The sequence below is a fragment of the Dermochelys coriacea genome, chromosome 1, assembly GCF_009764565.3.
Source record: "Dermochelys coriacea isolate rDerCor1 chromosome 1, rDerCor1.pri.v4, whole genome shotgun sequence".
Classification (NCBI taxonomy): Eukaryota; Metazoa; Chordata; order Testudines; family Dermochelyidae; genus Dermochelys; species Dermochelys coriacea.
The window spans coordinates 161,871,114-161,895,628 of NC_050068.2; the positions used below are offsets into that span (position 1 = coordinate 161,871,114).

A 24,515-nucleotide genomic window follows, 5' to 3' on the forward strand; every position below is an offset into this window, starting at 1 on the left:
TTTAGACTACCATGTTAAAGATCTGGGTTCTCTTCCATTATGTCTGCAGTGATCTTGTGTATCCCATTAACTCATATATAAAAATAAAATGGTAGGTAATATGTCTGCCCTCTAGGTTTGGGGTTCATGGCCTTGCTCAACAAGGCTGATGAGGTGCAGGAAATATATATCACACTTAGCAAAGGCAAGATTGGAACATTTTTTCCTACACCACAGGAAATGTTGCTTTCCCCCAATCCATAAGGGCTTTTGGTGGCTCGCTAACCTCCTCCTCAACCAGCCTGGTTTTATTGATGCTGGGACATGGAATTATTTTATCAATAAACCAAGTAACTGCAGGGATATCAAATTTATTGTCCCAGTTTTCCCTCCCAGAAGGATTGTAATATATACAATTTATCTTATCTGCTGGATATGCCTCTTGCCCTAGCTTGCTTAAAAAACAAATTCTGCTATGTAATATTGTAATTCACACTGAATCAAATATTACTCTTATTTTAAAATACCATAATTTCCCCTTTTAAATAAACACATACAAAGATGCATATGATATGTACAATACAAATACATCTTTCTTCAGGAGCACATAATCTAGTGATTTACTTATTTCTTATTAATGTTCATCTGTACACAGTTGACCTTTATAGGAACTTTTTTCCCCTTCATGCATTTCTGTTAGTAGCCCTTTAAAAAATTTGCAGAGTTAACTAGCCATCTCTCAAGGAGAGCAATTTTGTAACTAGTAGATACTGGATTTTTTTTTTCTCAGCTGGTAAGTACCTGTTATGTTTTTCTTAGCTTTCTTTCTTGCTGTTGATGAGTTAGTGTATTCTCATAATATGACAAAGGGTTTGAGTCAAAAAATCAAGAATATTTATATTGGAAGTTAAATACTGCTTTTGATGAGCATATTGTTGAATTTTGCTTTAGTCTTTTTTTCAATGTGCATGTGTCTTGCATTTTACTCAGAGTTGTGTTAAGGTATAGTATTGTGTAATATTAAGGGCTCTTTCCGAAATATATTAAGTCAATGGACGATATATTGTCATACGCTATATGGCCTCAGATCCCTCTACATATAATGGCATGAGTGAAATTGGAAAGGTTTTAGTTAACTTGTTTTTTTTTCCTGTCATAGTTCATACCCTTCAAGGAACTTTAATAATATTAGATTTAAGTGTATGAGTAAGAGCTTAAATAACTTCAGTTATTTTTTGGATAATATTTACATCCTGTCTCAAAACTCATATGTAAAATTTCAGCTTAGGATGAATAAAACACAGAATATGTTTTATAATGGAAACAGCCACTGCTCCTTTAAAGTTGAAAGGCAATGGGTACTATTAGCATTAAAGAACTTCTTTGTATATACTTTGTTCAAGATTAAAAAGTGTGAATGCAAATTTTGTGTGCCAACTAGTTAATTGATTTTGGTTTAAATGGATTTTACAGCATTCTTTAGGTGAATGTTTATATTTACTGAATAGTTCGTAAAAATGTTAATGATGCATGCTCAAAACCTTTTGAACCCTTTGTAATTAGATCTGTCTTTAAAACAGTTGGATTCTGCAGTGGGGGATATTCCCTGATTCCAGATATGCTCTTTTCCTTAAAATTCCATTGTTGCCATTACTATCATGCACTGACTATGATATGAAAACAAAGCCTAGTTCCTTTGCCACCCAGTGCAGTAGCTGATAACTAACATTGGCCCCAATTCTACGATCCCTTATTCATGTGATTAATCATGACTCACATAAAATGACCTATAGAAGACAATACGTGTACTGTACTTAAATGAAGAACTACAGGATTGGACTTGTCCTGTTCCCAGAGATACACTGTAACCATGTGACTGCAGCACAAAGAAGGAAATAAATAGCAATGCTCATTTCAATTTCGTTAGAAACTTAGAGAAAAGGAGAACATTAACGTTTCTCAAATGAAAAGTGAGAAATTTTATTTTCTAATCTCTATACAAGTTTTTACAAAGGAGAGAACATTTTAAAAAAAATTGATATTGTTCCAATCTATCTAATTTAATGCAATGGAATATCTTATACCCTAATTCTGCAAGCAGTTATTCAAGCACATAACTTTAGGATCAAGAATAGTCCCACTGATTTCAACTGAAATATTCACATACATAAAGTTAAGCACATACATAAATCTTTGCATAATCAGGGCTGTACTCAAAATAAGATGTAGTTAATTATTTTCATACATCTAGAAACTGTACAAAATATTTATAAGACAAACAACAATATTCCAACTCTACAAGTGAGAAACTAGAGAATAACTAGGAAGAGATATTTTGAATTTGGAAGTTTGCGGGGGAGGGGTGGAATAAATAATCCTGCCTACATGTCAAAGTCTGCGATAGGAAGCAGATTTTTAAAAGCTTTGGCTAGAAAGATGAACTTGGTATAATGTTGTTAAAAAGGCTTATGAAAGCAATTAGCAAGACTAAGCAGTAATTTAGTCACCCTGCTTCTGAACACAAAAGAAATTAGAGGATGTTCCGCTCTAAATCCGAACTTTATAGTTGATTTGTAATAAGCTATGCTAAAATCCCAGCTTCAAACCCACGAAATTTTAGAAAAGTTTAGAATAGGATTTGAATTTTGCAGTTTGGACCCTTCTTTAATGTTCTCTTCTGCACATTTTACATGTATCTACGGTCCTTCTATAGCTATACCTCAGCCTTTGTTGTCGTTGTTGTTGTTTAAAATTCTCTAATACACACTTTAATTCACTGTTAAATCATATTTTATTATTCATGCTTTGGCACCTTTTCCTGATTAATGGCAGAGCTCTTTTCTGATTACTTAGGGAGCAGAATTTGTAGCAGCTTACAGGTAGAATTCCAGATGATATAGTGGGACAATGGATATGAGTTTCTACACATTTTTACACATCTCACCAAAAAAAATCAAATTTAGAGAGGTGTGGGGTGTGTGTGTATATTTTACACATCTTACCAAAAAAATCAAATTTAGAGAAGTGTTGGGGGGTGTATATTTTTCCCATAATCAGACATATATTTTCATCTTCAAACACAACATAAAATAGCATTTGTGCTGAGCACAGTGCCATGGTAAAGTGACATTAATGGTTTTAATACAGATGTTATTTCCGCCAGAGTGAATTTGGGGACCACACAAAGCTCTGCAACTTAAAATTCTAAAAACTGGTATAAGGACTATTGTTCCTGTAAGCCTCCCAAAAAGAAAACAAACCTTCTATGTTTGTTGCTATTTGCATCACCCTACTATTTTTCATGTGACAGCAAGAAGATGATTCTCACATGAGCTTTAGATCTGTTTTTTGGTTTATATGATTTTTGCTAGTAAACACTTTAGAGGCCATTTTTTGGTCTCTTGATTTACATGGTCCTCAGAGGCTGAATATGTTCATTACAAAGCTGAATTCCTTTCTTCCTCGTCATCTTCAGAATCAGAGTCATCATTGTAGAAATGAATTGTGGCTTGTACTGGAAAACTGGCCAGAACCTTCTTTCCAATGTTGTGTAGGAACTTCTGGGATTTAGATTTGGGCAAATAAAGTCTAGTAAGACAAAACAAAATCACTTGTAAAAACCATGTAAAACTATAAGAATCCTTCCAGACTAACTGACTCAAGGCTTGTGTCTGAAGGCTACATTTCTTCATTTCTTTGTGGAAGGGAGGCTCCTCTGCATCCTTGATGGCTTCTCTCTCCTCTTCATCTCTCCATGTTTTAAACCATCCTTCTATCTAAAGGACTCACTGAAGTAGTCCCATCTCTTCCCTGGGTGGTACTATTGGTGTTGGTAGTGAATATTTATTCCCAGTTACTTTTTTGGGAGGTGGGGGGAATGTCAAATATTGGGTTAGCCAGAGGTCTCTATTTGACAAAGTGCCTGAGAACACGAGCAAATGTGATTTTTCTAGAATTCTGCAGACTTGATAGTCAGGAAGAGGACGTGTTTGTTTGTTAATGGTGGTGGGGAGTTTGAGGAAGGGTGCTGGAAGGCTGGTTTAAGGCTGTGGTCTGTTGTTTTTGTGTGGGTTGGTTCTAGTAGTGAGATGTGTCTCTCTTCTAGGAGGAGAAGGTATGTACTATTAGATACCTTGACTTTCAATTTCCTTTTCTGAGGAGATGTTAATTATGAAACCTTGACTCACAATGGGGTAAGTCTGGTCTGTCAGGATGTCATTGTCTCTTTCAATGGCTTTCTAATGTCATGATTTAGCATGTTGCTTCACATCCTGCTTACCTTGTGTGTCTTCTCAGGTAAATTACACAGTTTGACACTTTGCCATGGAGGGAATTTATGACTGAAGAACAAAAATACAAATTTCACTTTTCCTGGATCAACTTATAGGATTCATCTCACCTCACTGGATGCTGAAACCCCAAAGCTCCTTTTGAGCTAAAATTTCTCTGATCACCGTCCAGGTCAGACTGTAAAGACATGTGTGATTTAGAAACAGCTGTAAAAATTATCTAAGATTTTACAATTTTCTTGTAATGGCAAGAAAATGCAGTAATATATATTAATTAAATCTCAGGTATTATATCATCAGACATCCATGGAGTATAATTCCACTGAGTTAAATTTTCAAAGTACCATACTTAAAACTTCCATCTAAATGAATAATTAAATATTTCAGGCTTTTGTTTTAAAGGGAACATTTTTAAAAAAAATATTACTATTATTATTACTTTGGTAATATAGCACCTAGTGGCCCCAGTCCATTGTGCTAGGTGCTGAACAAACACACCAAGATACTTCTTTTGTGTTGGCTGGGTTCACCTGGCAGCAATAACCTCTAAAATGGAGGACTCAAGCCACACCATAGTTTGTGTTCCTTCCCAATGCAGATACTGCAGTGGAATACTAGGAGATGCTACACTATTAGGTACTGTGAATGAGATGTTAAACTGAAGTCCCTTTTACCCTGGTCCTGGAGAGGGAGCTGCTGAGTGAAATCAAAGATCCCATGATACTTTTCAAAATGAGGAGGGTACCACAGAAGTTAGAGATGTAAAAGATTTTTTGGATCATCTAGTCTGTATCCCTGTCTATAGGGGATAGTCTATGGATAGCTATTGCTGAATTTACCTAGACAGGTTCTGATACTGCAATGACTAACTTGGTACTGTAAAGCTGTGATGGGTTGTACTGGGGAAGCCCTGCTGCTCTTCTACATCCCACCCCAAGAAAAAGCAAGGTACTAGGAAAATAACCTCAAAAATGGTCCTCCACCATTGCCTAGAGAGGCCTTACTGGACTGACCAGCTTGAAAATTAGAGAGAACTGGTCCTCCAAGGGCTAGAGACAGCCAATCAGAGCCCAGCGGGCTCAGATAAAAGGAGCTGCAGGAGCTTAGCATATCAGTTCCAGGCTGAGACCAGAGGAAGGAAGAAGTGGGTTTCTCTCTGGCCAAAGGAGACTGACAAGTAGCTAAAGGTTATTTCTGGCCGAATTTACACTGAGATTGCAGAGGGAGAAGAACCCAGGGATGCTGAGAGATAGGGCTGGAGATAAAGGTGGTGAGCAGTGTGTAGCTGCTGCGTATAGGGTGCCTGGGTTGGAACCCAGAGTAGTGGGCAGGGCTGGGTTCTTCTAGTGCAGGGGTGGGCAAACTATGGCCTGTGGGCTGGATCTGGCCTGCCAGCTGTTTTAATTTGGCCTTCAAGCTCCCGCTGGGGAGTGGGTTCGGGGGCTGTTCCATGTGGCTCCCAGAAGCAGCAGCATGGCCCCCTCTCCGGCTCCTATGCGTGGGGCAGCCAGGGGCTTCAGCTATGCACACTGCCGCCGCCCCAAGTGCTGCACCTGCGGTTCCCATTGGCCAGGAACTGCAGCCAATGGGAGCTGCAGGGGCGGTGCCTGCAGACGGGGCAGTGTGCAGAGCTGCCTGGCCGAGCCTCTACATAAGAGCTGGAGAAGGGACATGCCGCTGCTTCCAGGAGCCGCTTGAGGTAAGAGCCGCCCAGACCCTGCACCCCTAAGCCTCTCCCCATACCCCAACCTCCTACCCTAGCCCAGAGCACCGTCTTGTACCCCAAACCCCTCATCCCCAGCCTCACCCCAGAGCCTGCACCCCCAGGAGTGCAGGAAGGTCCCCAGGAGCAGCTCCAAGACAGAGGGCAGGAGCAGCATATGGCAGTGGGGGGAGGGACAGCTGAACTGCTGGCAATTGATAGCCTGCTGGGCAGCTGCCGCACAGGGAACTTAGGGGAGCGGGAAGCAGATGGGGGGCTGCCAGTCCACCCTGGTTCCAAGCCCCCACCAGCTAGCTGCAACGGGCTGCTCTTCCTGCAAGCAGTGGACAAAGCAGGCGGCTGCCAAACAACGTTATAAGGGAGCATCGCACAACTTTAAATAAGCATGTTCTCTAATTGATCAGCAACGAAACAACATTAACCGGGATGACTTTAAGTGAGGAGTTACTGTATAGGAATTCTGTAGCTGAGGAATCTTGCTTAAGTCTATTAGAATGGGCCTTCCCCCTTCCCCCTTCCCCCATCTTATAAAGTAGTCAAGAATCTTCCTCAGCTATTGTGCACCTGGTAAGGAGTGCCAAAGTGAGGTTCCTCTCCTTCATTCCTCATTAGGTCCCCAACTGTGGAGACTCCTGGTTTAATGGGGGATCTTGGGTGGGCCCTGCAGCATAAAAGAGAGCAAGTTGGGAGGTTCTGGACAACAAGGGAAATATTAATATTAAAACCAGCTGTTTGAACTGTGCATAATTTTTTTAACAGTGGCAGGCTCCTAGAAATTAATATGGATGACCTATCTACATTCAGTGAATAAATTGGTGGGAGCCAGGCACAGTTGAAAACCACATGTATAGGTTGCATAAAACGTTCTATACAGATGTGATTTTTTTCAACATAAAGAGTATTACAGCTACCTGATCCCGGAAACCTTAACTCCTCCAAGTTGCCCAGTCTCTTTGGAACTTCTTGCTACTTCATTCCTCAAGTTCTCACTACTGGTTCTGAGTATCCATAGATGCAGATGTGCTAAGGAGTGTTGGGTGGGAGACCCACTCATCTGATGGGTACCTGCCAGCAAAGCTTAGAACTCTGCTGTGTAGGTACATTCTTCTGTAAGCCTGCTGGAGTTGGCTCCTTGGAATCTCATCCAGGAGCCATCCAAAGGTTGGGTCAGCAATGGCCGCCAACCTTAAAAGGCCCACAAAAAGGGAAGAAGAGGTGTTCCACAGCTGAACATCTTAGAATGTAGGGGAATCGCTATAAGCCGTGACCCTCATAAGATGTACATTGTGGATAGCTGTAGCCTTAGCTAGGATCCTGCAAACACTTATGCATATGAATACTACCATTGAAGTCAATACCTATGTACTTTGAACTAAACAAAATTAAAAAAAACTATCACCAGAATATTAAGAAGTACCTTTGAATAAAGACTATTTTTATACCCCATTTCAACCTTTTTTCTCTAGCTGTTTTAGCTGTAGCACTGTCCAAAAAAAATCACTTTTTTGGCTCAAACTTTCTCACTCTCTTTCACCCCATTCACAGTTAGGCAGAGACTAAGAATTAAACCTTCAGCCTGAGAGGTTATTTTAATGGTGCTAGAATGGAAATTGTTGTTCAACATTAACTGTTGTGCTTCCTTTCACACCTGCTATCATATCCCAGGTTCTGTTTTTTTTATAGACCATAGCCGAGAGTTATAAAGAACGTATCTTGAAACTGTTGTTCTATTTTTATTAGGGCTTAATTGTGATTAATTGCACTGTTAAACAATAATAGAATACCGTTTATTGAAATATTTTGGATGTTGTCTACATTTTCAAAATATTTTTATTTCAATTACAACACAGAATACAAAATGTACAGTGCTGACTTTATATTTACTTTTATTACAAATATTTGTGCTGTAAAAAACAAAAGAAATTGTATTTTTCAATTCACCTAATACAAGTACTGTAATGCAATCTCCTTTATCATGAAAGTTGAATTTACAAATGTAGAATTATGTACAAAAAAAACCTTGCATTCAAAAATAAAACAAAGTAAAACTTTAGTACCTATAAGTCCACTCAGTCCTACTTCTTATTCAGCCAATCACAAGTTTGTTTACATATGCAGGAGACAATGCTGCCCGCTTCTTATTTACAATGTCACCTGAAAGTGAAAACAGACGTTCACATGGCGTTGTTGTAGCCGGCATTGCAAGGTATTTATGTGCCAGATGCGCTAAAGATTCATATGTCCCTTCATGCTTCAACCACCATTCCAGGGTACATGCATCCATGCTGATGACTGGCTCTGCTCGATAATGATCCAAAGCAGTGCAGATCGACATATGTTCACTTTCATCATCTCAGTCAGATGCCACCAGCAGAAGGTTGATTTTCTTTTTTGATGGTTCAGGTTCTGTAGTTTCCATATCTGAGTGTTGCTCTTTTAAGACTTCTGAGAGCATGCTCCATACCTCATCCCTCTCAGATTTTGGATGGCATTTCAGATTCTTAAACCTTGGGTTGAGTGCTGTAGCTATCTTTAGAAATCTCACATTGGTACCTTCTTTGCGTTTTCTCAGATCTACAGTGAAAGTGTTCTTAAACGAACAACATGTGCTGCATCATCATCATCATCTGAGACTGCTATAGTATGAAATACATGGCAGAATGTGGGTAAAACAGCACAAGACTTACTATTCTCCCGAAAGCTTATGCTCTAATAAATTTGTTAGTCTCTAAGGTGCCACAAGTACTCCTTTTCTATTCTCCTTCAAGGAGCTCAGTCAAAATTTAATTAACGCACTATTTTTTTAACAAGCACCATCAGCATGGAAGCATGTCCTTTTAGAATGGTGGCTGAAGCATGAAGGGGCACACGAATGCTTAGCATATCTGGACTGTAAATACCTTGCAATGCCAGCTATAAAAGTGCCATGTGAATGCTTGTTCTCACTTTTAGGTGACACTGTAAATCAGAAGCCGGCAGCATTATCTCCCATAAATGTAAACAAACTTGTTTGTCTTAGTGATCGGCTGAATAAGAACTAGGACTGAGTGGACTTGTAGGCACTAAAGTTTTACATTGTTTTTTGTTTTTGAGTGCAGTTATGTAACAAAAAAACCCCCTACATTTGTAAATTGCACTTTCACGATAAAGAGATTGCATTATGGTATGAGATGAATTTAAAAATACTATTTCTTTTATCATTTTTACATTGCAAATATTTGTAATAAAATAATAAGTGAGCACTGTACACTTTGTATAGTGTTGTAATAGAAATCAATATATTTGAAAATATAGAAAAACATCCAAAAATAGTTAATAAATTTCAATTGTTATTCTGTTGTTTAACAGCCCTAACTTTTATAAGAAGAAAATTGGCGTCCTATGTTCTCCTCGTTTTGACTTTTTTTTTTTAAACATACTTGGCTTTCTTTGATGATTTTTTTCCAGAATTTAACCTTACCATTCCTTGATGTCCCAGTTCAGCATCTCTTGCTGTGAGAATCCAGGGTCTCCATAAGGTAGAGTTGCTGAAAGTTTAATGAAGAACCACACACTCTCATAGGTAATTCTTTATGATAATTGGCACATTTCAGTGCAATTACAGTTACCTTCATTACATGCTATCTGTGCCTTTGAAATAAGTTTATTTTTGTCTCAACACATTGATATGGGTAAATGTGATTTCAGTGGTAGATCTTATTCTCCCCGTGGGCTTCTCTATGTGCTGTCAGTTTACATGCACTAAAATTAATATCAAAGGAAAGTCTGAACTGGATAAATGGTTAGTCCCACATATTAGCTATTGATACAATATTAACTGATTTCACAATCCAAGAGGCTCACCAAGGGATTACATTTAAATAATTTTTTAGAATGTTTAATTTATAGAATATACTTAACTTCTTATTAATCTTATTACTCATGAAATAAATTAGGTAGTTTATTGAATTATACTATCTCAATTCCTCAGTGACATGAGGAAGAGCTCTGAAGCTTGTCCCTTCCACCAACAGATGTTGGTCCAATAGAAATTACCTTGCTTACCTTGTCTTTATGATATCCCAAATAGGTATTCCTAATTAAAGTGGATTGCACCTGGCTTTGCATGATCAACTTGATTTTTTTTTTTGCTTATATTTTCATCACAGGGTAGCTGATCTGTTTTTATTAAGTCGGCACTTTATTGCATTAAAGTGATGCTGCTAACTTGAAATCTAATCAGTTTAATAAAAACGTAAGCAGTTTCTTGTACTACACCAGCCTCTTTCTCCCCTCTAATAATTGTTTAGTTTTACAATCACATTTACCTATTTTTAAATGTCTTTTCTCTCCTCTGTAACTAAATACCCACACAAAGGGGAAAGAGTGAAACTGATTATACTCTAACTGCTGTCAAATGCTCAAAGTAAATAAACTGAAAAAACAGTTCTTATCTTTCAGTTAAAGTAACCTTATTTGTAACTAGAGCTGAATGAAAAAATTATCATTTGGAAACCTTCTTCAATTAAAAAAGACATTTTTTTGCAAAAATAAAAATTCTCACCAGCTCTGTAATATGTTTTTAACATGTAAAAATAGGAGATAAAACGGAAAAGTGTTTTTTTTTAATTTTATTTTTTAAGCTGGTAGTTCTTTATGGTGCAGTCTGTTTCCAATCAGCTATTAGAGAAGGTCAGATTGATTATGTGCAACCTGCACTTAAAGTCTAAACAACTAGATAGGCTAGCTATTTAAATGACTTTGGAAGTGGTATGGATCCCACAGTGTAATTTAGCAGGTGGTGTTATTTTAATGAAAATTTTTGTCCATAGTTAGAGAGAACACTGAATTGCTTCTCCAGGAACTGAATGCCTGCCTTTATGCAAGTCCTGTCTTTGCCCATTGTAGCTACATAGTATTCCTGCTAGAGATTTTTAAAACTGGGTTGTTGAGGAAGCATTTCTCCTTTTCTCTGTCTTACCTTTCTGGCTGCTCTCTTGGATGGAGAGAATGCGGCTGGATATCTCTGGAAGAATGACAGATCTGAGTCACTGTAGCCTGGATCAAGAATTTAGCAGCTTCAGCCTCCATAGTGCTTGCTTGCCTGTCGGCTGTTTTGTGTTCCTGTGCCTGGCTGGCTGCTTCTCCAGGCATTTCAGCTCCTCCTTTATTGCAGCTACTCAAGAGTACTTACCTAAAACAAGCAAGCCTTCAGGTAAATGGAGGGATATGGCCTTAATGAGTTCCCCTCTATCTCCTCCAACTATTTCAAAGTTTTCCTGTTGTCATGATGTTCTATGGAGAGTGTAATAAATACAGTACTTTAGTTTACTTTAATCAGCACATTATAGTGGAAATAACCTAAACTGTTTATCTTTCTGCCTTTGTTGTACTGCATCTTTTTACCTGTTTTTGTTTTATGTGAAGTACGTTGTGAATATATGTATTTGTGTGTAAATAAAAATTAAGTAGGAAAATCTTCAGCTTCAAATATCTAACAAAACAAATGGAAAAAATACCAATCCAGTTCACAGGTGACTTTAAAAAAGACCTTTGTTTTAAAATTACAAAACAGTCTGTCAGTTCCAGATTTCAACAAAAGGAAAAAATACAAGGGTGAAGGAAGATGGTAACTTAAAATGCAAACCTAATAACAGCCTTAAAAACAGAGGATGTTCCTTTTAAGCTTGATCTGTTTGGTCGCTAGGAGGAGAAAGCTGATGCTAAGAGAGAATACATCCTCCAACAAAGCATGCTGTCTAATCAATGCCACTGCTTTGAGGTCCTGCTGTTACACTGCATATAGTACATATTTTAAACTACCAGGGTGAGATAGGAATAAATCTTTTCTAAGCTTTCCGGCCCATTGCCTTAATTTGGACCACTAATTACACACAGACTATTATATTGTACAAGAATAGATTTATTGCAGTTGGTAACATTACCTGATTTTCAGTGCTATGGAAAATCATCACATTTGCTCACTTTATAGGTTAAAATACTTATTTTCCTAGCTGCCATCCCTGCAGCTTAAGCTGGATCTGACAGTGAATCTGGCTCCCTTCTAGCTTTTGCACCATCATAAGTAATAAATGTTCTGTAGCCGGTGCTTAGCAAAAAAAATTAAAAATCTCTTGAGGTGTGAGCCAGAATAGAATTTAGTTCATTCTTGTATATTTTTGTTAGCACTGCAGAGCTAACAGTGTGTAAACAATCGTTTTAATTTTTTTTAACGAAGTAAACAGATCACTTTGAAAATATACAGAAATTGGATCTGTTGAGCAGGTGCCATTTTTACATTCATTTTTCTTACGATAACCACACATCCATAGGCTGTCAGTAGTAAGTCACAAACTTTAGGATCAGAGACCTAAGTTATTCCAGCACTGCTCTAGGAATGGCTGAGGATGCCCAGTTAAACTTGCACAACGTACATCTGCCTCCTCATGCAGTGTGTTACTCTAGTGCAGAGGTGGATAAACTACGGCCCGCGGGCCACGTCCAGCCAGCGGAACTGTCCTACCTGGCCCCTGAGCTCCCGGGCGCGGAGGCTCACCCCAGCCCCTCCCCTGTTGTCCCCCCTCCCCTGCAGCCACGCCTCCGCACAGGCAACACAGCTTGTGCCCGCCCACCTCCCAGGCTTTCCAATAAACCTGTCCTGCCACTCTAAGCAGCATGGTAAGGGGGGCGGATGGTTGGTAAGGGGCAGGGGACAGGGGGCGGTTGGACTGGGGTGGAGGTTCTGGGGGGGCAGTCAGGGGATTGGGAAAGGCGGGGTTGGGTAGGCATGGGAGTCCCGGGGGGGCCTGTCAGTGGGCTGGGGTGTGGATAGGGGTCAGGGGACAGGGAGCAGGGGGGTTAGATAAGGGGTGGAAGTCCTGGGGGGCCAGTCAGGGGACAGGGAACGGGGGGGTTGGATGGGTCAGGGGTTCTGAGGGTGGCAGTCAGGGGGCGGGAAGTGGGAGGCGGTGGATAGGGGGCAGGGGCCAGGCTGTTTGGGGAGGCACAGCCTTCCCTACCCGGCCCTCCATACTGTTTTGCAACCCTGATGTGGCCCTCGGGCCAAAAAGTTTGCCCACCCCTGCTCTAGTGTTTAATTGCATGAACATAGCATTTCTCAAATAACGGGGTGTGTGTGCATATATATATATATATATATATATATATATATATATATATATATATAAAATCTATATAATATTTTCTACTGCTTTAAATACACGCATAGCATCTTGTTCTGTGCACTATACTTTGTATGCCAATAAAGGGTCACTAACAACTTGTATGAAAAATACAGTGAATGGTATTTAAATAACAATGTATTAAGTATACAACATGAAATAAAAGCAAAAATCTGCTGGCATATCTAGGCAACCTAAAAAAGCACTCATGGCCCCTATTCACAAGGTACTTAAGTATTGCCTAACTTCCAGCACATGAATAATTTCATTTATTTTAATTGAATCAGGGTCTAAATTAGCTTTGTTGTCAAATGCCTACTAAGAGAAGTTGTGCTGCCAGATGAAAAGGATAGCTGATGACTAAGTCCTGGATCATGCAATCAGATCTATATGGGTAGATGCTTGGGCTCATGTGCCCAATGACTTCAGTGAGACTTTAGCTCAGGGGTGGGCAAACTTTTTGGCCCGAGGATCACATCTGGGAGTAGAAATTGAGTGGTGGGCCATGAATGCACACAAAATTGGGGTTGGGGTGAGAGCTCTGGTTGGGGGTGTAGGCTCTGGAGTGGGGCTGGGGATGAGGAGTTTGGGGTGTAGCAGGGTGCTCTGGGCTGGGATTGAGGGGTTTGGAGAGCGGGAGGGGGAACAGGGCTGGAGCAGGGGGTTGGGGTATGGGGAGAGGCTCAGGGGTGCAGGCTCCAGGCGGCGCTTACTTCAAGTGGCTCCTAGAAGCAGTGGCATGGCCCTTCTCCGGTTCTTATGTAGAGGCGCGGCCAAGCAGCTCTGCACGCTGCCCCGTCCGCAGGCACCGCCCCTGCAGCTCCCATTGGCTGCAGTTCCCAGTCAATGGGAACTGCAGGTGCAGTGCTTGGGGAAGGGGCAGTGTGCAGAACAGAAGCCCCTGGCTGCCCCTACGCGTAGGAGCTGGAGAAGGAGCCATGCTGCTGCTTCTGGGAGCCAAGTGGAGCAGCCCCCGTACCCATTCCCCAGCGGGAGCTCAAAAGCCAGATTAAAACAGCTGGCGGGCCGTAGTTTGCCCACCCCTGCTTTAGCTGGTAGCAAGCATCCCCCAATTTGGATCTTAATGCGGATCAATGCCCAAATTATTAAAATGCAGTCCTTAGCATGAAGAAATGTTACCATAAAACAAATCTCTCAAAGATATACAGGACTGCTTTGATTACAGTGGAAGTATAATTTTTTAACAAATCTATTACTCCGTGCTAGACATCTGTATTTAAGGTTGTAGAAAAATGTGAGGTAACATTGCCTTATAGCACTGGTTCAGCAAAGCACTTAACTATGTGTTGAACTTTAATTGCATGGGTAGTCTCATTGGCTTCAGTGGACTATTGACATGCTTAGTTAAGATTGCCTTTGCATTTCCTGACTTTTGAGTGCTTACTTATGCAGCCATAATCTTACTGCATTTTTAGTATGGATTTTAGTAGTTAGCTTTGCTAATTCAGAACTTTTGTTAGTGCTGTTTCCTAACCCTAATTTATGAATCTTCAAAAGAAAGTCAGTCTGCACAAGATGATTGTGGAGGGATAACTAAGGGGACTCTTGAACTCTAATTGGCTGCATAGTTTTTTTTAAAGTACTTACTCTGTTCTCACAGATAAAAGGCAACTAGAGTTCTGCAAAGTGCAGGAATCGTTGAAAGAAGCCAAACAAAATCAGCAGAATTTGTAGTCTGAAATACTGTATCTCTTTAGAATATATTGTGTTTTGTTGATATACAGCTACCATTTTTTGCCTTGACACATAAACAGTAAAGATGTTAACCCCCAGGGTTTCCTGCCTACCCAGGAAAGCACCACTAAAGCCCAAACATTGAGGGACTAGACTATTGTTACATAAACAGTGCTGAGGACCTGTAGAGTAATGATCATTTCCTTTACCTCTGTTTAGGCAGATAGTATATCCTGTTATTCACATCACAAAGTAATCTACCCCTCTGAATTGTCTTGTATATGTATCACTTCCTTAATACCAATATTTTCTTTAATTCCTAATAATTTTTTGGGGGGGAGGGGAACCACTCATGGTTCCAAGAGTGAAATGTGTGGACTGAGGAAAATAGTTTAGTTCTGTAAAATGGTACTAGCTGTAAAAATGCTTGAGAGTTGGCTTTTTAAAAAAGTCAGCATTAATCCATTAGCAGTTTTCCCATTTTTAAGGGAATATCATTACAATGTAACTATGTTTTATACAAGTGTTAAATTTTGGTGAAGTCTAATGAAGGTAAGGATGTGCAATCCCCATCAAAAGCATTTTGATTGTTAATGTTTATCTGTTCATATGCTGTTCCTTGCACTGGGGTGGGGATGGGGCATTTCCCATACTTCTGATATTGTCTGAATGTAGCTTTGATAGAAGGGTCTGATTTTGAATTCATTGGGATTTATAGGTGCTCTGTACTTGTCAGGATCAGGCCCTAACACTGTTTTATTGGTATTTGGGGACTTTGCTTCAGTAGGTGATTTTATTGCCTTTGAGGAGAAATATGTAAATGTATCTACATTCTTTTGAATTTAATTGATGAATATGTTACTATCCACATCTTTGCATAAATCCTCTCTACTCAGTATCCTTTCTAGTGAAAAAAAAAATATTTCACTGGGGAAAAGAATGCCTTTCCTCAAAGCATGACCTCAAGGACAAAAAAGCACCGGATTTGATTTGGGAGCATCTGCTGCTATCCATGTATCTCTTGAGTGCAGTATTGCTCAGTTTCAAGGTGCAGATTCTTACTGCCTTCAAAATACATATTTGCTGTGAGGTAGGTGGATTGGGGTAATCCTTTGGCTTCAGTTTCTCATAAAAGAATTAGAATAATTTTTGCACCTGGCATTACTTGATAGTAGTTGTACTGTAGCTATAATTGTTCATTAGGGCTCTGATCCTGCAAACACTTATGCATGTCAACAGGTTTCAGAGTGGTAGCTGTGTTAGTCTGTATCAGCAAAAACAACAAGGAGTCCTTGTGGCACTTTAGAGAATAACAAATTTATTTGGGCATAAGCTAAGGTGCCACAAGGACTCCTCGTTGTTTTTACTTATGCATGTGTTCCTCTTTATGCAAGTGAGTAGTCCCATTGTGGGATGACTACTTACATGTATAAGTCTTTGCAGGATTGAAAAATAAATAGGAGTTACTCTGGATTTAAATAGGTGTAACCAAGAACAAAATATAGCCCTAATGTGTTGTTTTAGTCTAACAGGAATTGTAAAAGTTTTAAATAAAGATATAGTTTTGAAGACCATCATGTATTAAACAGAAGACAGCACAGAATAAGTCTTTATAGTCATAAATTGCAGACAAAAAAAATCTCAGGGACAGCTTTTGGCTTCTAGCTCACCCACAGAACTTAAAGTATCAGTCCTGTTCAACTCTATCAGTTTGTAAAAACTTCTCTTTAAATACTCTTCTGTGCTCTGTGTCCTAATTTCCCATAATCACATGGCTTTCATTGTTCTCTGCAGAAGGGAGAGGCAGTGGATTACTCACACTGGCTTCCAAGTCCCTTTTAAAGCTTGTCTACATTTGGAAATTCACTAGATTAGCTATTTCAGAATAATCATTTTGGTACAAGCTCCAGTGTGGACACTCTATGTGTATATAAGACACACTGACACAACACCAAAGAACATAAGTGCATGCGCATGGGAGCTTATACTGAAATAACTATTTTGGACTAATTATTACAGAATAGCTTTTATGATAAATTTGCAAGTTGTAGACAAGTTCTTAATTGCTATAAAATAAAAATGGAAGACAGTCTAATTTATTGTTCATAACTTTAATTGATCAGTACTTCCCTGCTTTGTCTTGACAAAGTCTAAACTGCACTATAATAAGGCTGTGAAGTCACAAGAGCTAGTCTGGTTTCACACTTGTGTAAGTGAGCAGAATTTAGCTCTGATTCTACCCATTTCTTTCCTAAAAGGAAAGTATGCACTTCTAGAAACCAAAGCTTCCAGGCTGCTTTTGGTATTGATATTTTCCCCCAATTCTTATTTTGTATTTTTTTTTGTTTTTTGTTTCTTTTTTCTCTCTTAAACCTCTTTTGCTACTCTAGCATAGGTATCCTCATGCCTTCTTGCTAAATGTCTGACTTTAATATCCTTTCCTTATTTTTTTTTAAACAGGGAGAGGTTTTGTTCACTCTGTACGATACATAGGATATCACAAATAAGCAAACAGTGTTCAGCTAGAAGACATTTTATTTGTGCACCCTCCCTTAGAAATGAAGCCAACAAAGAAAAATCAAACAATTTGTACTTCCTGGACATTTCAGGTATGCTATACTATAGAAGCAAAACACGTACACAGATAGGGAACAGGTTGGTTTTGCTTTAATCTCTATTGTATCTGTGGTTTGATTTGGTTCCATGTTCTGCTTTTAATATGTATTTTTATTTATAATGAATAAAAATGCCATTCTTGACTCTCCCAGGTAAAAAAAAAAAGTTAGTTATCAAAACATAGCTGATCACATTCAATGTCACTGAAGGATTAACCTCATGGTTAAACAAAAGTACCTGTCCCATCAAGCAAAGATTAAATAAACAGATGGGGTTTCACAATGTGCTCTGAAGGTCAGCAGAAACCGCTCTGTTGGACTAGTGTGGAGGAAGTGAATTCCAGAGTTCAGGGCTCTCCCCGAGAATGTATGCTTTGCTTCTTTTACTCTCTTTTGATGTACTTATGTAAGTGTTTTGACCTATGTAGCGCATTCTGAATAAAGTAAAATCTCAGTTTCAGAATTAGTGTAGTCCTCTATTCACAGAACAGGGACGGGATGGGCTGTAGGAGTGCAAGCCCAAGTGTTCCTCCAGTTTGACCTAGTGGGGAGAGAATAGTTCAGTTTTCATGTCTTAACCTTTCTGCTGAAATTGCCAACAGTTTCAAAAGAGAGACAAGTTGAGTGAGCTGCTCTGTGTAAGCTCGAAAGGTTCTCTCTCTCACCAATAGAAGTTGGTCCAATGAAAGATATTACCTAGGGTTACCAGACGTCCTGATACTGTTGGGATGGTCCCAATATTAGGGGCTTTGCCTTATAAAGGCAACTATAACCCTCCCCACACACACACACACACACAAAAAGTGTCCCGATTTTTCACACTTGCTATCGGCTCACCCTAATATTACCTCAGTCACCATGTCTCCTTAATATCTTGGGACCAACACGGCTACAACAACACCGCATACAACAGTTTAAACAGTTTCAACAGTTTGTTGTGGGAGTCTAAAGTTATGTCAAAGGTGCTTTTTTTTGCTCCTTACTCTTCATTCAAACACTCACTATTAAACTGTTAGGATCAAGCTGTCCATTTGTGGTACTGAAGGGCCAAGGTATATGTGCTTGACTGAGCTGAGTGCTGTGACAGCAGAACAGAGAAGCCTGGCCTAGTTGGATGATGCCTGAAACTATATCCCTTACTCCCGAGGGCATTCTGCACCAAAAAATTAAAAATTCTGTGCCAAAAAAAAAATTTTTGTGCACAATATTTTAAAATTCTGCAAATTTTATTTGTCAGATAAATGTGGAGGCTCCAGCATGGCACTGGGGAGCACAGGCCACTGGCTGCACAGAGGTGGGAGATCACTGTACAGCTCCCCCGCCAGGGCACAGACTCAGCAGTGAGGCTGCACCCAACCCTGGCCCCAGAAACACCCCAGGGACCTGTGCCTCTGTGCCAGGTGCACCAGGTGTGCGCAGGCAGGCTCAGCAAGGCAGGATCCAAGTGTGAAGGGGCTTAGTGTGGGGGGGGATCCAGGTGTGTGGAGAGGTTTTTGTGTGGGGCAATCTGGGTTCGGGTGGCTCAATGGGGGATCCAGGTGTGTGTGTGGGGTTCTGGATGTAACAGTAATGGGAATCTGCAGGAGGGTCCAGGTGAACATGGTTGGAGCTCAGCCGGGGTGGGGGATCTGGGTGTGGGGGAAGGAATAGAGCTTGGCAGGGAATCTGGGGTGTGCGGGGGCTCAGTGGAGAGTCCAGATGCTGGGGGAGTGGGGCTCAGTGGGGTGGGGATCAAGGTACAGCTGGTTAGGGCTTGGTAGGGTGGGGATCCGGGTGCAGGTGGCTCATCGGGGTGGTCCAGGTGCAGGGGGAGTGGAGCTCATTGGGCTGGTCCAGGTGAAGGGGGAGTGGGGCTTGTTGGGGAGTCTCGGTATGAGGGGGTCTGGATACACAGGGGTTGGGTGGATGGGGGAGCAGCTTCCTGTACAGTAACCCCTTCCCTGCAGCTGAGGAGTGATGGGTGCAGGAAGTGTGGGGAAGAGTTTGCAGAGCTTCCTACAGCTGGGGGAGAAATCTGGGGGTGGATCTAACATGGCCTTGGATGTTGTGCAGTGGAAGAGGAAGTCTCCCTTCCCGTCCTCCCCAGCCAAGCCAGGACTAGCAGCTGAGACCGGCGCTGGGTAGGAGCCACCAGCCGGGTCTTCCCCAGTCCCGCCCTCTGCCCCATGGTGATTTACCTCTGCCAGCTGCCCTGGGCACCCGAAACATATTGCTGGGGAGGGTCGCATGACCGCTCTTGTGGCTTCTCTTTGGTTCCCTGTCAGAAAGTAATTTTTCTGTGGGGAAGCAAATAAATCTGTGGGGGACATCAATTCTTCGCATGCACAGTGGTGCATAATTACCCCAGGAGTAATCCATGTACACATGAGCTACTCCTGAAGTAACTAGCATATTAGAATCTACCACAGGAAGAAGGAGGGCTTTCTAGGAACCCACCTGTTGCTTCACCTGCAGCTACAGGAACATATTTGTAGCCTATGCACAGGCAGACTTGGGGTCATGCAGCTTTCCTCCCCCACGCTACCTTCCCGCAACAGCCATCCTGCACTTTCATTCAGTGTAGCAAACTGCCTTATATTGCCTGTATTGCAACCATCTGCTATGTGAAATCAGGCTTATCAGTTTGATTATTTTGCCCTCTAGTGGTTGGCCTAAAAAAAGACTATTGGATCTTTAGCTAGACGTAAAGTCTATGATGATGGAGATGCTATTCCTTTAAGGAATAATGATGCATACTGGGATAGGGCCAAGTGTCATTGTTGTATCCATTTTTAGCAAGGTAAGAGTCAATCCAAGTACCAGGTAAGATCTCATACTTGGTAAGTACTTTAGCTATAAAATACAGAATACATTATTCTATTGTGCTTGAGTATATAAGTTGCTATATAACACCAGTGACAGCAAATAAGACTTGAGTTAAAACTGACTTAGAAATAGAACTCAATCTTCTATTCTAACTCTTGCCTACATGTATATTATGCATGATTAGTGTTTTATTTACATCTGTGATGCAATGACCTAAAGGTGAGACTCTTTAATCTATCAGTGTGCTGAGCCATTAAATCCCCTGTACCCACACAAAATATTGTATATCAGAATAGTGATAGCACATCCTTACTGAAAGCAGAAGTCAAATCATTCCTTTATCTCTCCCTCAGCTGCCTGGGAGAAGGAATGTTTGTAAAATAGAATCCACTTTCTGGAGATGTGTTAGTGTTTATGGTTGATATAAAATGTCATTCTTATAGTAATGGTGTTATCCAGGTGGCTGCAGTGATCCATATGATAGCACCTTCTCCAACCTCCATGGTTGCAATGGTGAAGGGACTGAGAAAGAACAGCTCTGAAAGGCCCCTTATGTTTACTTGATATGGAAGGAGCAAACTAGTAGTCGTGAACCATTCATTAATGGTGAACCATTTGATATACTTGCTGTATGTATCACAACTAGAGTTGAGGAGAAATGGAGGAAAAATGTAAAAGTTGGGACCAAAAATTAGGAGTGGAGGGGCCTCATATCAAGAGACGGAAAGATGACTAAGATGGTGGGACTTTGGAGATTTGGATTCAATTTCTAACTCTGCCAAATACCTTGGGCAAGTCACTTAATCTCCCTGTATCTAAATGTCCCTTCTATAAAATAGGGATAATACTCTACTAAGTATCTTGTGAGAACAAAATATAAGATGCTCAGATACTACGACAATAAGTACCTGACAGAGAAACATTGAGCCAATCTAGGCTATAATAGGTGGAAAGGGAAGCATACCAGCACTTTCTATTTGAATTCAAGCACTAGTTATGTCATCCCTGACATCGTATCAGATAAGCAGTAGGACTAAATGTTGTCCTTTTCAATTCTGCTTATGAGCAACCTGTGCATCAAAACAGTTTTCCTCTACAGGCTTGTAGCCTTATTTTAGCATCAAACATCACTTGGCTTGTTGTGATGGGGAGTTCACCTCCATACCAGCCTAGGAAGGATTAATGAAGCTGAGAAGGGACCAATTAACCAGGTAGGCCACACATTTCCCTTCAGCTGTGGCTTAAGTAACCCTGGATTGATGATGGAGCCCAGCTGAGAAGGAACCAGTGAGGCTGGCATAAAGCCAGGAAGCTGGCAACAGAAAAAGGTTACAGCCAGGGAGCCTGCAGTCACTTTCTAGATATTAGAAAGAGAGGGAAGGAAAGAAACTTTGAGGAAAGGATGTAGGGGGGAAAAGCTTTGGGAAAGGGTAATAAGGTTTAAGATAGTGCAGACCTTGGCTGCTGGTTAGAAGGTCCCTGAGATAGAACCTGAAGTAGAGGGTGGGCCTGGCTTCCTGTGCAAGTGGCACCATCTGGGCAGTGAACGAGAAGAGTGGTGGAGACAATTTCTGTGGAAAGACATTAATATCCTGGAAAGAGGAAATCAAATAGTGACTTGGGTGGAGGGCCAAACCACAAAGGGAGAGCACCCAAGGTCTCACAGAGAGGCAGCAGAACACACAACAAGTGACAGAAGGGGATGTTGGACCTGGAAAAAGCTAATCTCCGAAACAACTAGGAAGAAGTGCCCTAGCAGTGAATGGAACCACATTACACTTGTGCACGTAGGTTCATATTAATTTTATCCTATACTTTGTGTCCTCAATTCAGTATCAATAGCATCGGTGATGTGGCATTTAGCATGAAGGGAGTTACTCATGTTGCCACTCAGTCTTTATTCCCTGTCAGATTTATCAGTTTATTTTCAGTGTATATTGCTTTTGTTCCTTTTTCCTATGATCTGGGGAGAAAATCACTGAATAAAGACAGGACTGAAACAAATCACTATTATTGACCTATTCAAATTTCCTTGATACATTAAAAATAAACTTAAGTGCCCAGAGAGGTGGTTGGTGCCTCATAAAACAAGTAAAGATGTAGTCACCATCCACCTGGGCTGGAGAACTTGCAAATTAAGGCATCCCACAAATAGTTGCACATATGCCTAACTTCATGCCTGTAAACTTTGTGTCCCAATGAATTGAACAGGACTTCTTACAAGTATAAAAGTGAGTATATGTACAAGTGTTCACAAGATCTAGGTCTATCCTTTCAGTCCTGCAATAAACTCCATGTGGACAAACCCCTGCATCCTCTCAGAGCTCCATTGAAGCTAGTGGGGTTCCACAGAAGTTTAGGGGTCCATTTATATGGATCTGCTTGTAGAATCAGGTTGGGTCTTAAAATCCAGATTCTGCAATCAAAATCTCATGCCTCTGGTAAAGCCTAAATCCTAAACAAAGACTTTTTTTTAGGATTTGCTTTTAAAACGCTATAGTAGCCTTTTGTATTGGAAGGAAGATTGAATATTTTTCCCAGTTGGTCTCCCAGTAACATTTATATTTATTTCTGCGTTTGTTTGCTTTTGGTCAGAATGAAATACACAAAAGAGTGAAAATAAACAGTCATATTAGAATAGGTCAGCGTTTCTCAAACTGGGGCTTGGGACCCCAAAGGGGCTCGTGACCCTGTTTTAAAGGGGTCACCAGGATTGGCGTTAGACTTGCTGGGGTCAGGGGCTGAAGCCTGAGCCCCATGGCATGGGGCCAAAGCTGAAGCCCAAGAGCTTCAGCCCTGGATGGCGGGGCTCAAGTTACAGGCCCCTCCCCGGGGCTTCAGCTTTGGCTCCACTGGGCTTGGGCTTTATACTCCCCCCTCCCGGGGCAGTGGGACTTGGGTGGGCTCAGGCTTTGGTCCTCCCTCCTGGGGTCCTGTAGTAATTTTTGTTGTCAGAAGGGGATCACAGTGCAATGACGTTTGAGAAACCCTTGAATTTAATTCCTTCTCCTAGCGCCCCCAAATTAATGGCTATTGCTGTACTTCTTTCCTTAGGGCCCCCTCCGGGCGTGCTAGACCCCTACTTTGACTTTGCATTTTTTTTGCAGGATGCACTTTTCAGCCATGAAACAAACACGGGACGGCCACACCTGTGCTTACACGGCAGCTGAAATGTGCCTGAATCCACTCTGAGGGTGACAGCGGTTCACGGGGGGGTGGGGCGGACCCCCGGGGAGTCCCACGGGAGCGGCATTGGCTGGCGCCTGGGAGAAGACTGTGCGCGGCGGCAGGAGGCTCGCGGGGGCCCCGGCGGCAGCGACACAAGCGACGCCCGAACCAGCGGCTTCGCGGCCCCTGGGCGCGCAGCAGGGGAGCGGGCGTGAAGGCACCAGCCAATCAGCAGCCGCTTCCTTTGGGGCAGCCAATCAGAGCCGCAGTTAGATTAGCCAACCGGCGAACGCCTTTCTCTTTGCCGCGGGTAGGAGGGGGCAGGGCAGGGCAGCCAATCGGGAAGGAGCCGCAGTGGGTGGCGCCGCGGACCGCCCGCCACGCGCCGGTCGCGGGCGGGCGGGGCCGGGCCATGCTGATCACGCTGTGCTACCTGTACCTCTGGGCGCGCTGGGGCGCCGGCGGGGCCGGGCTCATCCGACGCACCGTGCGCCGCCTGCACCGCGCGCGCTGCGCCTTCGTCTTCGGCTGCTGCGGCGGCGCGGGCTGCCCCCCTCCCCGGCGGCGGCGGCGGCGGCGCAGGCCGGGGTCGCCCGGGCTGGGCGAGGAGCCCGTCTGCCTCCGGCTGGGGGACAAGGTCTTCTTCACTGAGGAGACCCCGCAGGTACCCGCCGCGCCTGAGGGCAGGCCTGGGGTGGAGAGGCGGGGCGTGGGGTATAGATGGGGGAGGGGTGTTTGGGGAGAGCTGGGGGGTCACCCTGGCCTTGCCCTGGCTGTGACAGGGAGGTCGGCAGAGTGGATAACTCGGCTTGGCCCAGCCTAGCTGGGGTGAGAAGAGCCGCGCTGCCCAGGGACGCAGCCCTTGGATTAGCAGTTGAGAAACTGTACGTGCAGCAGCGGCATCCCCGTTGCTGCATTGGTCCCGCTGCCTCACGCCCGCGCCTGGCTCTTTTAAAGCGCCGCTTAACTCGAGCTGGGGATTTTTGTGTGCGGGGGGGGGGGGGAGTAAGGTTGGGGCCAAAACTGGAGTTAACCTTAAGCCGACAATAGAATGAAGGGAAGCTCGGTGTTAACTTTCTAG

At 42.1% G+C, this 24,515-nt stretch overlaps 2 protein-coding genes across 5 annotated transcripts in view; one reads left to right on the forward strand and one right to left on the reverse strand.

Annotated features, from left to right (window-relative positions):
* Positions 1-3,375: 3,375 nt before the first annotated feature.
* RIPPLY3 (ripply transcriptional repressor 3) lies at positions 3,376-16,636 on the reverse strand. The gene is made up of 5 exons (XM_038377543.2): positions 16,517-16,636; positions 10,952-11,265; positions 9,452-9,518; positions 4,379-4,446; positions 3,376-3,567 (listed from the first exon to the last, which is right to left on the reverse strand). Exons 2-5 carry the CDS (start codon positions 11,122-11,124, stop codon positions 3,417-3,419), a joined length of 459 nt encoding a protein of 152 aa, XP_038233471.1. The 5' UTR covers positions 11,125-11,265; positions 16,517-16,636; the 3' UTR covers positions 3,376-3,416.
* A 7,187-nt stretch (positions 16,637-23,823) lies between these two features.
* The window catches only part of HLCS (holocarboxylase synthetase), a 216,200-nt gene continuing 215,508 nt past the window's right edge, over positions 23,824-24,515 (forward strand). For 2 of the 4 annotated variants that reach the window (XM_038412352.2, XM_038412368.2), the window contains exon 1: positions 23,824-24,098. In XM_038412352.2, coding sequence (XP_038268280.1) covers positions 23,847-24,098 — 252 coding nt within the window. In that variant the 5' untranslated portion in view covers positions 23,824-23,846. The remainder of the gene's footprint in view (positions 24,099-24,515) is intronic. The other 2 variants (XM_043507565.1, XM_043507562.1) reach the window with 2 other exon arrangements.

Bases quoted from the DNA above. Each gene is read 5' to 3' on its own strand.
- RIPPLY3 (XM_038377543.2), bottom strand. From the start codon at position 11,124: ATGCCTGGAGAAGCAGCCAGCCAGGCACAGGAACACAAAACAGCCGAC. The intron at 4,447-9,451 runs GTAAGGTTAAAT...ATGTCTTTACAG, and splicing joins AACTGGGACATCAAGGAATG to TCTGACCTGGACGGTGATCA. The intron at 3,568-4,378 runs GTGAGATGAATC...TTGTCTTACTAG, and splicing joins GGGTTTCAGCATCCAGTGAG to ACTTTATTTGCCCAAATCTA.